Raw genomic sequence first — 13,290 nt, 5'->3', positions numbered from 1 at the left:
GCCCTTAGGGAACACTCAGGCAGCTGCAGATGTGCTTTGAGGTGAATGTTCATTGACCCATGGGTCCTAGCTGTTCTTCACACTATTTATTGCTAACATGGCCTCCTTGGCTTCAAATACTTGATAAACCACCTTCAAATGCCAAGTTAGCCCATCATGATACACAGTGTGCACACATGAGATTGGTAATTGTAAAACCTTTCAGCAGCTGAGATTAAAGAGCACATCTTGAGAGCTGCTTGGAGAGAACACTCCAAGAATTTTTTTTTCTCCATGGCTTGCACATCTACAAACCCCAGTACAAAACAACTGCTTTGCCTTTAGTTAAAAACTGAGCATGGAAGCTGTATCACCCCTTCCCAAGGTTTGCTCTGCTTAAAAGGAAGCATTTTGTTTCTAATGGTGAGTAGTTTTTAGCCAGCAGAGTAAGGACAGCTGCTGTTGGCAAAAGCTCAGGGAAACGCAGCAAGAACAGAGTTTAGGCTGAGCTAGCAGTTGAATCACTTGGATTGTTTCCTATTCCAGGAAGTGATAAGAAATCTTGTGAAAAGATACGTCGCTGCAATGATAAGAACTTCCAAAACCAACGAAGGTTTAACCGAAGAAAACTTCAAGGTAATTTATTATTCCTCAATAATAATTTGTTTTATTAATTCAAACAGCCACTTGCAGAGTTTGCACTAACCTGTTAAGGTGATTTGTGATGTGTGGAAATAGGATTGTGGCTAGAGCTGGGAGTATATCTGATGGGCCTGTGGGGTTTTGAGGGCAGAGTCAGTTATTACTGAGTGTCTTACTATATGACCACTTCCCATATTTTAATATACAATGTGCTATGCAGACAAAAGCATTGGGAAAGAGTAGGAATGAAATATGTGATTTGAGTCAACATCACATTCCCAATCTTAATACAGACAGAGCCAAAGAAGGGGTTAGGGTTGATGGATACTAAGAACACTCACCAACAAATGTAAAGTTGGGCCTATCAGCTAGACAGGATTCCTGCCGTATTTCAGCAGTTTTCCCTCTTCTATAACTCTTTTATCTGACTTTTTGAGGTTTGCAGGGGGTGGGAAGAGGGGGTTGATCAACAGGACCAGTCCCCAGCCTTTGGAGACAAAAGCCTTGTCCCCAATTCTGAGCACTACCAACACGTTTTTGTGTGACACTGGGCGTGGATGTGATGTTCTTGTGTGATTTGGTACCAGCCACTGGCACAACTGAGCTCTCCCGAGGGAATGTGGTCATTCCTTCATGTCAGATAAGGCTGCTGGGAGTAACTCCTGTCTCCTCTTGCCCCAGGAATTAAAACAGGACATCTCGAGTTTTCGCTATGAAGTTCTTGACCTCTTAGGCAACAGGAAGCCCCAGAGGAGAAGTTACTCTACCAGCAGCACAGAGGTGTCCCAAAAGGAGGAAACAAATGAGGACGGTGCTGGAGAAAAACCCAGAGCCAAGAGCGTGTCTTTCAATGTAGCCAACAAGAAAAAGGACTTCAACGTATCTGCTCTGATTAAAACCATGTCTGGGATCAACATGGTGGAGGAGAAGCCAAAAAGCAACGGGATCAGCAAGCGCTCCTTCGTGCGGAATGGGAACAGAGTTCAGAGACTCTCCAGCTCCAAGAAGGAGTCCTTCAAGAGGCTGGGCCTGCTCTTCTCCAAGATGAACGGCCACGTGCCCGAGCCCAGCTCAGAGCCCATGTACACCATTTCAGACGGGATCATTCAGCCACACTACATGTGGAAAGACATTAAATATTCTCCGATGGACAGAGAGAGAGAAGAGAATTGTTCCAAAAGTGAAATTAACCTCAATGAGGTGGCCTACAGTGGGAACACGAGACTTACAGGACAGAGCAAGGAGTGCCCTGTGGTTTGTACCAGTTCCCTTCACTGTGCTTCCAGTATTTGTTCCTCTAACTCCAAACTCATAGACTCGTCGGAGGATGTGTTTGATTCATGGGGAGAGGCCTGTGACTTGTTTATAAACCAGTGGAAAGACGGGCAGGAGGATCATGTTACCACTCGGCTCTGAGCAAAGCTCTCTTAACTCTCACTGGAAAACTCAGCCAAGTATTGGTAATTGTTTGCTCTCATCTGGTTCAGCATCACTGTTTCCTTTCTGTCCACAGATGAAAAAAAAGTGTAAACCTACTTATGTTATAGCCTATTTTATAGCCATCTGCACCTTTTTAAATTTACGTTTTTTTACACTCACTAATACTAAACTAATGGTTTCACCATTTATAAGGTTGCCATAAACCACAGGAATCCCTTTGGATGCAGTCTTAGTCTCCAAACCCCACAGACTTCAGGCATGCAGGTGGCTGAGGAAAGGATTTCTCCAGTGCTCCCATCATCATCCCACCCCAGCTGAGTTTCAGTGCTGCTGTCCAACACCATTGGCTCTGCATCCTGCTCAGTGTTCCTCATCAACACAAACAGCTGTTCAGCAGGAGGCTGAGAATCACTGAAAGTATTTTTTAAAAGGATTTCGACCTATAACTGGTTTGGTTTTTTTTTTGTTTACTTTAAGCAATATGACTTCTGATTCTTTTGGTTGTGCTTGTTTTTTCAGGTCACTCTACTGATATTGTAAATTATTACTGAATATGAGACCCCTTTGATCATCCACCTGGAACACGTTTTTGTTGCTAACATATTTGCTTATTTACCTAATTTCCCTTTTGGGGAGCAGAAGGACCTTCCAATTAGGCTGACAGTGGGAGCCAGCACCTGGCCTTGCCTCCAACTCCTGTGTAGATGAACTGAAAAGAAAACAACCCAAAACAACCCTGGCTGCTTGAAATACAAACCTCAGAGTAGTTTCTAATAGGCTGAACCAAAACCCAGCCCTTATTTTGCAATTCCTAATTTTACTTCCAGTGTTGCATTCACTTTTTGCTGCCTCTCTGATGGGTGTCAGGGGGAAATCCATCTCCTGAGGGAGGGCATCTTCCCTGGGCCCCTGAGCTGCAGGTCTGAAAAGCAGCCTAAGCAAGAGCAGCCCCAGCTGCAGCAGAAGTGGAACAGCCCTGCAGGTCCTTCTCTGAGGTGCAGCAAAAAGGAGTGTGGCAGGAGGTGTGGTATCTTTTATTATCTTTTATTTGCCCAGCTGTGGGAGTGTCTGGACAGGGCTTAGCACTGTCACTGCTGCTGTCCCAAGGAGCATCCAAGGGGGGGAAAAAGCCCCGTCAAGGGCAACGTGGTTGAATTCTTAACAGGGATTTTTAGGGGGTTTTATTTTAATTTTTTAACAATGGGATACTTGAACTTTCTTCTGCAGTATTGCTAAGAAACACATTTGATTGGCACTCAGCACCACCTCAGAGCTGTTCTTGGTCAGCTGCTTCCTTGGAGGGAGCAGGTCCTGCCCAGGAGCTCGGGAATGGCTTCGTTCCTGCCCTCATTCCTGCCCTCCTGCTCCCAGGAGGGTTATGGAGCTCCACATTTCCCCAGGGTGGCTGCCAGCAATCACCTCACCTGGGAACTGGTGGTGAATTGCCTCTGGAGAAACATAATGCTGGAAAATCTACACCTGCCACTGGAGCGGGTCAGACTCCAGCAGCGAGGGGCACGAGCAGCTCTGCTGGCAGCACGGAGGGCCAGAGGGATGGGAGATGCTGGAACACCTGCTGCTGGATACTCTGCCCGAGTTTTAAACCTGGCTCCCCCCTCTTGTGAGGGAAAACTCCCTTTGTGGGGTTTTTCCTTTGGGCACTCGTGCAGCTTCACCCAGCAAATGGAGCACAGAGAGAAATGTGAGTGCTGCAGCGGCTCCTGGGGCAGAGCTGGGGTGCCAACACCCTGAAGCCATGGGAGTGCTCAGTGCAGACCTCTGTGGCTCCAGGGCAGCCCTGGTGTTGCAGCAAGGAGCAGAGACTCCAAGCCATTTCTGTATTCCTTGCTTATAATGACAGCAGTCTTGTTATCAGCAGGCAGTGTAAAACCCCAAATATTTAAGCGTCTGGAAGTGTTCGTTAAGGCACAGTGAAAGGCATTTTTGTATCAACAGATTTCGGGCTTTCACACTAATTGCAGGGTTAGAGTTGTCTTTGAAAACTGCATTTCCTTTTCCCTCATGGAAGGCTGAGCAAACTGACATTGGTGGTACACAAGGAGACTTGCAAAACCCGAGGGGGGAGCAGCTTGCTGATCATTCCATGGGGAAATCAGGCACCCCTGGCTGGAGGAGCAAATCCATCGACAGGGGAGAGCCACAGGCAGAACCCATCAAGGCAAGGCTCACAGTAAAAGCCCCACAGGTCAAGAAACCAAACTGAGCACATTTCTGCAAAGATAAACATTAACAGGAGCTGCTGCAGGGGGGGTGAATTCGAATCCTTTGATGCCTCACCTAACCCACACTGCAGTCTGTGAACTCTGCTTGACGTGGGGGCAGCGAATCTTTGTGGCATTTCCTGGGTAAGGAGGAAGAATGCAAACAATTCAAGTACAGTTATGCAGATTACATCAACTGGGCTTGAAATTGGGCCAGAAGCTGGGTTTATATCCTTGGACAGCAGAAAGGCTTTGAAGTGTTCAGTGAGAACAAGCACACAGCCGCTGGTGACGCTCACATGGTGTCAATCGAATGCATTACCAGGCACAAACAGCACAAAGAGACTGAATTAACTCAGCAGTGCTGCCCCCAAAAATGCAAAAATCCCTTCCCTGCAGACTGTGTGAGTCACGTTCCCCTGCTGGTCCCGAAAGGGCAGGGCTGGGAGCTGCCACATGGCAGTGGACAAGAGATCTGCAAGCCCCCAGCGCTGGGCTGAAGGGGGAGATGCTCACGTGGCCCCGTGGCTGGGGCTCCCCTGGGCTTTGTTTCATGGCTGAGATCCTTCCTTGCTCCCAGCTACGAGTGAGTCTGAGCTGACTCTGGAATTCAACACAAATATTTGATTTGGCTGTGATTAATACACGCGTCCAGGAGTTTGAAAAACTCAAATTGGTCCCCCCAAAAGGCAAAATTCTCTGTGATTGAATCTATGCATCCCTGTTGATAGCAATAGACTTTGGAGCAGCTGGTGAATTATTATTATGCTAAAACAGGAGCTTCAGGGGAGTGAAATTGAAGTACCTTCTGAAAAATACATTTGATAAAAAAAAAAAAAAAAAACAACCCAGGTTTTGCTTAATTCACTTGCAGCACAGTATTTGGGACTGCACCAATATTTTTCTGCTTTCAGTTGCTCAAAAATGAAAGCGTGTTTTAGTGAAAGTTCTTCTTTCCTTCAGAGAAATCGGTGAATGACCCCTGTGCTGTCTCTGCCAGGGCCAGGGTAGGAGCTGGTGGAACACTTGACTTTCCCCTGTGAGGAGTTAAACTTTTCCTTGGCTCAGCTGGTTCACACCTGGCCTATGTTCTGTGGGCTTCAAGAAGGACCCTTGTATATATGCAAGGAGTTTGGAGTTAGGAATAACACATTTTTCAACCATTTGCCCTTTCTTAGGTTTCTTGCTCTTGAAGTTGCATTTTTTCTCGCCTCCCATCCCAGTGTCATTTTCACCTGGCTTTTTTAAAGCAGCACACCTGCAAATGGTCATGGAATTATGGAACGGTTTGGGTTGGAAGAGACCTTAAAGTTCTTGTTCCAGTCCCCCTGCCATGGGCAGGGACACCTTCCACTAGGCCAGGTTGCTCCAAGCCCTGTCCTTGGACACTTCCAGGGATGGGGCATCATCACCAATTAAAAAGTTAACAAATAACACCCAGGGTTAAGAATTTAATAGAGCTGGGAGGTGTTTGTACTCAGGTCAGAGATTACCTAAATTGCTTCAGAAACAAGAAATTAACCGAATTATCTGTGCAGGTTGTTTGGATAACTGCATTTGTACATGGCTCACTTGCTGGTAAATATGTAAATAGTCCCGTGTTTGTACCTGTGTCCCCTCAGAGGAAGCACGGGCAGGTTCAGAGCCAGGAGGGAGCTCAGCTCCACTCCCTGCTCTGCCTCTGCCTCCCCCGTGACCTTGGGCAAGTCACTCAGCCTCTCGAATGCCTCAGTTTCCCCATCTGTAAAATAGGGATAATAATACTTACCTACCTCGCAGGGGGGGTTAGTTCATTATTTATAAGCACTTTCCAATTTAAAGGCGCTATATACAGTACGTAGTTAATATTGGTAGCAGTAGTATGTACTTTTATTTTCTTACAACTAATTCAGGTTAGGATTTAACTGTTATGTCTGTTATGATAATTTTCCATGTAGGAAACTCGCATGGTTTCCCCATGAAGGGAATTTAGGGGACTTCTGCAGTAGACAGAGAGCAGGAGCAGCATACCCTGGAAGCCTAAATTCTGACACCTTTGCTTTTGTGATTTATGCCTCACCCGAAATGTCACCTTCCTGTATTTGTGTTCCACCCCTTTCCCCAGAGCCCATGTAACATGATTTTTAGCAGGAACAGCCACTGTAAATATTAAGAGTATTTAAATAGATATATTAATGTACGAATATAAACCCTTACCTTTGAAAGAGGTTAAAATTGGTTGGTACAACAGGATTCTAAGCACGGAGGGGCTCCACAGGCAGCTCAGCACTGCTGCACACCCAGGGTAGGGCTATAGGAAAATTTCACATCATCACCTCTGTGATAATCACTTTTCACCCCGTCACTGGCAAGGACAGCTCACCTGGCTGTCACAGGAGGGCAGAGGGAGGCTGTGACTGGAGCAGGGTGGCCCTGCTGCCTGTTCTGCCCCAGGAGAGGGGATGGCAGCTCTGGACACCAACCCAGGCAGCAGAGAGTGGCTGTTGGAGGAGCCTGGGCAGCTGGACACTGTCCCCTGCATCCCTGGGAGGGGCTCCTCACCCAGATTTCTCTGTATAATGTGTTTTCTTTAGTGTTCGTTCTGGATAAAGGTCTTTGAGCAGGAGGGGCTCTAAGAGGGGACTGGCAGGGCAAGGGCACTCTGAGCACTCTGAGCTCCCTGCCAGGGACAGGAGCACGTGCAGGTCGCTGCACTGGGGACCTGGATGTTATTGACAGGGATATCTGGACAGTGAGCAACAGTGTAAGCAAGGATCTGAATCACCTCTGGGGTTTCTAGCAGCTGCAAACCACCCAAGCACTCACTGCTCTCACACCACGACGTGCTTGTTCCGCTTCCCTTCCCAGCTTCACTTTGGTGTTGCTAATTTCCTTTCCAAAGGATCAAAATCCCGAAGAAAAGCGTATTTCAGTGAACCAGGAGGAGGTTCAGTGCTGGTTGAACTCCTGGCTGAGCTCTCCTTTAACCAGTCAGCTCCTCCTGCAGTGTCCAGCCCTGTCCCACAGCCAGAGAAAGCTCTGTGCAGCCTCCGAGGCCGATTCCCAAAGGATCAGGACCCCCCTCCCACCTCTGCTGCAATTCCACACAGAGAATGGCAGAAAACCATCAAAACCATCCGAGCCACCAGGGCTGCCTAGAGTCAGTGAGAGTTGTGTTTTGGCTGAGAGCTCCTGGAGGTGTTTTTGGGGCAGGTGCACTGCAGGGACCTCTTCCTCACAAGAGGCAATTCCAGGCCCTCTGGCACTGCAGCCCCAGCTGAGGGAGGGGCCAGGGCTGGTCACACCTCCCCAGGTGTGCTGGGAGCATCAGGCACCCTAACTCATGTCATGGTAAAATTAATTGGAATCACTGAGACTTGTGGTGGATAATGAATCCACTCTCTGGAGAAGCATCTAAAATAAACTGTCCCCCAACAGAATCTGCAGTTCGCAGTGAATGTGTGATTTGAAACAGCTATAGAGTCACTTTCTCACTGGATTTTTTTGGAGGACATAGAGAATACTCTGGGCTAGCCACATCAGCTTATTTCCTAAACATATATAATTTGATTAAATTTCATTTTCACACTTCTTCCTCCATTTCAGGCCCTTTTTACAAAAGAGTATTTTCTATAATATTCATGTAACTGCCTCCACCCAGACCAACAACTGCTCTGGAGGCAATTCACGACCAAGAACCATTGTTCTAAAAAGAAAACATGTTTCATCTAAAGAAGTACACTTAAAAAGCAAAAGTGTTTGATCCTCATCTTCCAAACCTTTGATAGCATTTTGTGCTTCAGGGAAACACTTTGACCTGCTCTGGTTTTTTTAAGGTGTGCAAAGCAAAACGAAACCCCAAAGCAGAACAGCAACAGAGCTCAAACCACCCACAATTTTAGATCTAGTTCCTTCCATACAGAATCCTGCTTTGGGTTGGAAGAGACCCCTGGAGATCCAATCCAACCCTCTGCCAAGGGGGGGCTCCTGACAGCCCCTTCTCCACCAAAACCCACCCACGAGGGACACCAGTGCAGCCTGTCCCCATCCCCGCTCAGCACAGCCCCTTTTGGGGATTGTTCTGGGTTATTTTTCTTTCCCCATCCCACTGGAAGCATTCCCACATCAGCAGCACCCCCTGAGGCAGCAGAGATGCTGTGCCCAGGGCTCAGAGTGCCCCGTGCAGGAGCTGACAGAACACTGTGATACCTTTAGCCAACAGAGCGAGAGGCCTTTTGACTATAAATAGTTGTTTTTCAGCAAGGGGGCACTTTTGGGTCTTACCTATTTTTCTGGCTATTGTACAGTTATTTAAAAACTACTGATGGTGTTTATAAGGCAGGTCTGGGACCTACAGGGCTAAGGATTTTAAGAAGAAAAAGACAGTAGCAGATGCTTGAGTATTCTATTTTCTATATGGGAGCCCTGGAGACCTGGGCTGACTCTGAAGATTTTTTAGCAATCAAGTTTTATTGTCAAATTAAATCTTCATTAATAAAAAAAGCAACCACAGAAACAGCCTTCACACCCAAGCATACTTTAAAATGCCATTTTATTTCATGGAATAAAAAAAAAAAAAAGTGAGGCTTTTTTCCATCCTCCCACCTCCTTCTTCTTTATTTTAGTTTTGCTCAATAACTCCAAGGCCTTTTCCAGGCAAAAGAGCTTTTACATGTTGTAAGAATTTTGTGTATGCAAAGACAGAATGGGGACCTCAGAACATGCCAGTTGAGTGGTAATAGCCACCCCTGGAGAAAAGGGCAAGAGCAAAAAGCAAAAACAGATGCTTAGTTTTATGTACTTTTCTACTTGCATCTCTTCCACCTGTAGTGCAGACTCCATGTCAGACCCTCGTATGACCTGTACAAAATGAAACAATGTACATAACAAATAAAATTATTTATTTTATGTGTATTTTTAGCTTAACTGTAAACTGAAAAAAACAAATAAAAAGCATTTAATTTTTTTCCCAAAAATGTAAGCCTATTGAAAATTCAAGGTGTTTCTACCTTTTCAGATGTAACATTTCCAGCTGCCTATTGATAATAAACATTTATGAACAGCAACAGATCTGACATTTTAGAGGTTTTTTTAAAAAACAAGTTCAGCACAGACTTCTCAAGGGCTGCCAGTGATCAGAGGAGCACTTAAGGGCTCTGATTCTATGGAGACTTTATTGGTATTTCAATAAAAAAAAGACACCTCGGAGTCCTGCTTACCTCCAGTGAAGCTGGCCACCCAAATTTGAGCAAGAGCTGAACACCTGGCTGGGAAAAAAAAAAAACCCAAACAACAAAACAACCCCAAAATATTCATTATATCTTGGCTACAACAGAAAATAGCAACCGGCTAGAAATGTTGGTAAATAAAATTCACCACATGAATACAATTACTCCTGCACAGAAAAGTCTAAGTAAGTGTAATTTCATTTTAATTTACTCCCCAAAGATATCCTCAGACCAGCACAACTGCATTGGCCACACAATTAGCAATATAGCTATTAGTGTAGGAGTCATTAAGCAACAACTTATAACTGTATTAACATAACTGGCTTATGGAAAGCTGTCCTCCAGCAGATCTCTAAGTCCTGGAGATACATTTCAGAAGGTTTCCATCTCCGACCAGAGGCTTTTGGTCAAGCTTCCAGTAAAAGTTTCCACAAGTTAAACCACAGCAATATCCCTTCCCTTGGAATGCAGAAGATTCCTGCACAAGGGAGGCAGTGTGGACACACAAATTTACACTGACTATGGCAAAAGATGTACAAAATCCAGGGCCACAGGGATCCACAGTCACAGAAATTTAAATATTCACATAAAAACAAAAGGCTACACTTTTTTTTTTTTTTTTTGAAGTTGGATGTGCACATTCCCACTTGCATCAGAAAGCTAAAAGTTGAAAGTTAAGGCACTGTGAAAGTCCAGTTGTGGTCCTTATTCCAGAAACAGGGACTGAACTTCACCTGGCTGGGATTTCCACCCCCTCCTTGTCCCTGCAAAGCCAGGGAGTGACTCAGTACAATCCTCTTACTTGCACTTCCAGAAAAGTTATACAAATCACACATTCACATAATCACCACAAGCATCAAAATAAACATCTTTTGCTTTCAACTATGACATATTAGAAAAGTACTGAGTTAGAAACTACATGTCTACAATTGATTGGAAAATGAAAATGAGGAGGGTAGGGAATAGAAAAAATACATAAAGGATAGAGAGAGTTGGATGGTCCATCAATTTTATCATTAGGGGATATTCCACTTTCTCTTAAAAGTCCCTAACCCAACACAGTTAAGCCCTCATCACAGCTGTGAGCACAGACTGACCCTTTCCTTGGGTCACAAGCACCCCAAAGCTTGTGGCAAAATGCTCAGCTGCTCCAGGGAAGGCAAGATTTAGCATGTGCAATAAAAGTACTGCCATAAACAGAGCCTAAGAGATAAAAACACCCTGTCAGGGCTCAGGCACCTGTTCTGGGGCTGCAGATCACCCCACTGGAGGGAGGACTGGGCTGCAGTCAGTGCCTGGAACGTGCTCTGAGCCTGTGGCTGAGCTGTTTCCTATGTGCTGCAGCCCAGCTGAGTGTGAAATCTGGTAAGCAGCAGTGACTAGGAACTTCTAGATACAGGCCTGCCCTGCAAAATTTAATTTCTGATCTTATTTCAAAGCTATAAAGTCCTGGTTCAACGGTTTTATCTTCCTCCCTTATGAAAAAAGCAGTTACTTGGAATTCTGGGTCTGGATTTATATATTGAGCATCTTCCATATATAATGCAGCCTTTGATGGTGTTATTTTATAAAAGAAAAGGTATCCCACCAGCACTGCTGAGAGAAATGGAACCTAAGAGTGAAATAAAAACAAACAAACAAACAAACAAAAAACCCAACAATAACTGAGCTAGAAAAACAAACTTTCTGTAGGAATTGGTTTGGTTATGTGAGCCAGAGGAAAACAGGAGCCTTAGCAGGGGACAGCCCAGTGGCCAGTGCTGCTGGAGGCAGAAGCAGCACAGTCTCTGTGCAGTATTTATCATTTCTTCAATCACAGGTGGATTGGGCAGGCCCATCAGAGAGATGCAGTGGCTGGAAGTGCAGGACTGGTGCTGCCCTGGGGTGACACAGGTGACACCTCTGCAAGCACCAGTGTGGGACTGACCGTGCAGTGAGGGGTGCTGAGATAGATAACAGAGATAAGAGTCACTCTGGAGCCTGGCAGCACGCAGCACACACAGCTGGAGCACACACAGTGTGCAGCCCTTCACAGACAAACACTGAGTCACCCAAAGCACCAAACCTGGGGCTGGTCGCTGCTTTGTCCATCCTGCAGGTTCAGAAGAACCACTGAACCGTTCAGGATGCAAGAGATTTCAGAGGCTGAGCCCAGCCTGTGAGTGATCCACTTTGTCACCAGCCCAGAGCACTGAGTGCCACATCCAGGTGTTCCCTGGACACCTCCAGGGATGGGGACTCTACACCTCCCTGGGCAGCGCCTTCCAATGTTCCACAGTGAACCTTTTCCATGAGGAATTCTCCCTGGTGTGTAGCCTGAGCCTCCCCTGGCACAGCTTGAGCCCTGTCCTCTGTCACTAAGGAGAGGCTTGGCTCTGGGGCTCACATGGAGGGACAGCACTCCATGGTTCTGCCAGTTCACAGAGCCTGCACAGCCTTCAGGTGTTAATTTAATTTGAGCCTCTGCCTTTCATCTATAAAAACACAGTGAAGGAAAGGAAGTGGCAAGCATGACTAGTGACAATTTGGCTGAACTCTCCTGTTCTCCCTTTTCAAGGCTGAAAAGCCATCCACAAAAAAAAAAAAAATAAAAAAAACCCTACCTTCCAGGATCAGATCTTTGCTTTAAAAATTTACTATTCGGTAAAATGATTCAAGAAGTCCAATAAAAACCAAAAAATTTTAAAACATTGATCTGCAGAAAAAAATACTTCCAGATAGAAATCAATACTCATTGATTTTTTCATTCTTTTAACTAAAGATAAAATATGGTTATGACTTCAAACTATATCCCAATATCCCCATTCACAGCAATTCTGCTGGGCATAAAAAACCCAGAGCATTGGTCTGGCACCAAACTGTAACAGCGATCATCAAACTAAAATAATCACACTAAAACGTGCCAAAGAGGCCTGGAAAAGCACCAGGCTGACACTGGGCTCCTCACCAAAGAAAAGACCCTGAGCCCACATACTGGAACATGCATAAACCCCAACAAAAAAATCCTAAACCTCTCAAACCAAGCCCCAGCCCTCAGTGTAATTTTGATGTGAATTATCCTACAGCTCCTGAAAAGGCTGATTAGTCCCAAACCCAGGGATGTTGTTAGTCCAGGGATGCTGCAGCCAGAGCTGGCAAAGCCCAGCTGAGGAAAGGGCTGAAGCACAAAGCAGATCAGCTGGGGTTTAGGCAGAGCTGTAGCTTTTTTGGCAGCTGTTTCAGAAAAGTGCTGCAGAGCTGTTGTACTGCAACACAATTGTGGGAAACAGAATTGAAATTAAAGACTCCAGCAATCACTTAAATTTCTGTGCCATTCTGAGCTCTTTTGCTGTTAATAAAGAGGTGGCATTTCCTATCCATAGACAGCATTTATCAGCTCCAGGACACACTGTTACCTGCTCCCCACAGCCCCTGCTTGCTAGTTCAAAAAGCTGATTTTGAGGCTTAAAAGCCCTGGAAAAAATACATAAAACAAGTCACAGAGGTACCTCTGTATATCAAATCCATAAATAAGTTAACTGGCCACATGTGGCATGTTATTATATCAATTAAAGTAATTTTCATGTATATCAAAATGGCCAGTAAAGCCAAAATAACCATGGCTAATCATGAATAATCCAGGTCCTAGATGGGTAAGCAAAACCAAAAACCCCAGGAGAATTCTAGCAGAATAATCAGCTTTTCCAATTGGGGGAAAAAAAAAAAAAAAAAAAAAAGTTGGCTTCCAGGGACAGACTAATACCAGAAGACAAAACACCAACACTGTGCTGTGATAACCATGTGTGTAGAAAACAGCAAGG

General features: G+C 45.4%; 1 protein-coding gene across 1 annotated transcript in view; it reads left to right on the top strand.

Moving 5' to 3' along the window:
* Window positions 1-2,058, top strand: part of TRPC5 (transient receptor potential cation channel subfamily C member 5) — a 63,855-nt gene extending 61,797 nt beyond the window's left edge. The window contains exons 9-10 of the mRNA XM_053990190.1: window positions 526-615; window positions 1,303-2,058. Of these exons, the coding sequence (XP_053846165.1) occupies window positions 526-615; window positions 1,303-2,037 (825 nt within the window). The 3' untranslated portion in view covers window positions 2,038-2,058. The remainder of the gene's footprint in view (window positions 1-525; window positions 616-1,302) is intronic.
* The last annotated feature ends 11,232 nt before the right edge of the window (window positions 2,059-13,290 follow it).

Source organism: Vidua macroura, chromosome 14 (genome assembly GCF_024509145.1).
Source record: "Vidua macroura isolate BioBank_ID:100142 chromosome 14, ASM2450914v1, whole genome shotgun sequence".
In the NCBI taxonomy this organism is placed as follows: domain Eukaryota; kingdom Metazoa; phylum Chordata; class Aves; order Passeriformes; family Viduidae; genus Vidua; species Vidua macroura.
The sequence above is the reverse complement of the archived record's forward strand: the minus strand, read 5'-3'. Positions and strand labels throughout refer to the sequence as shown.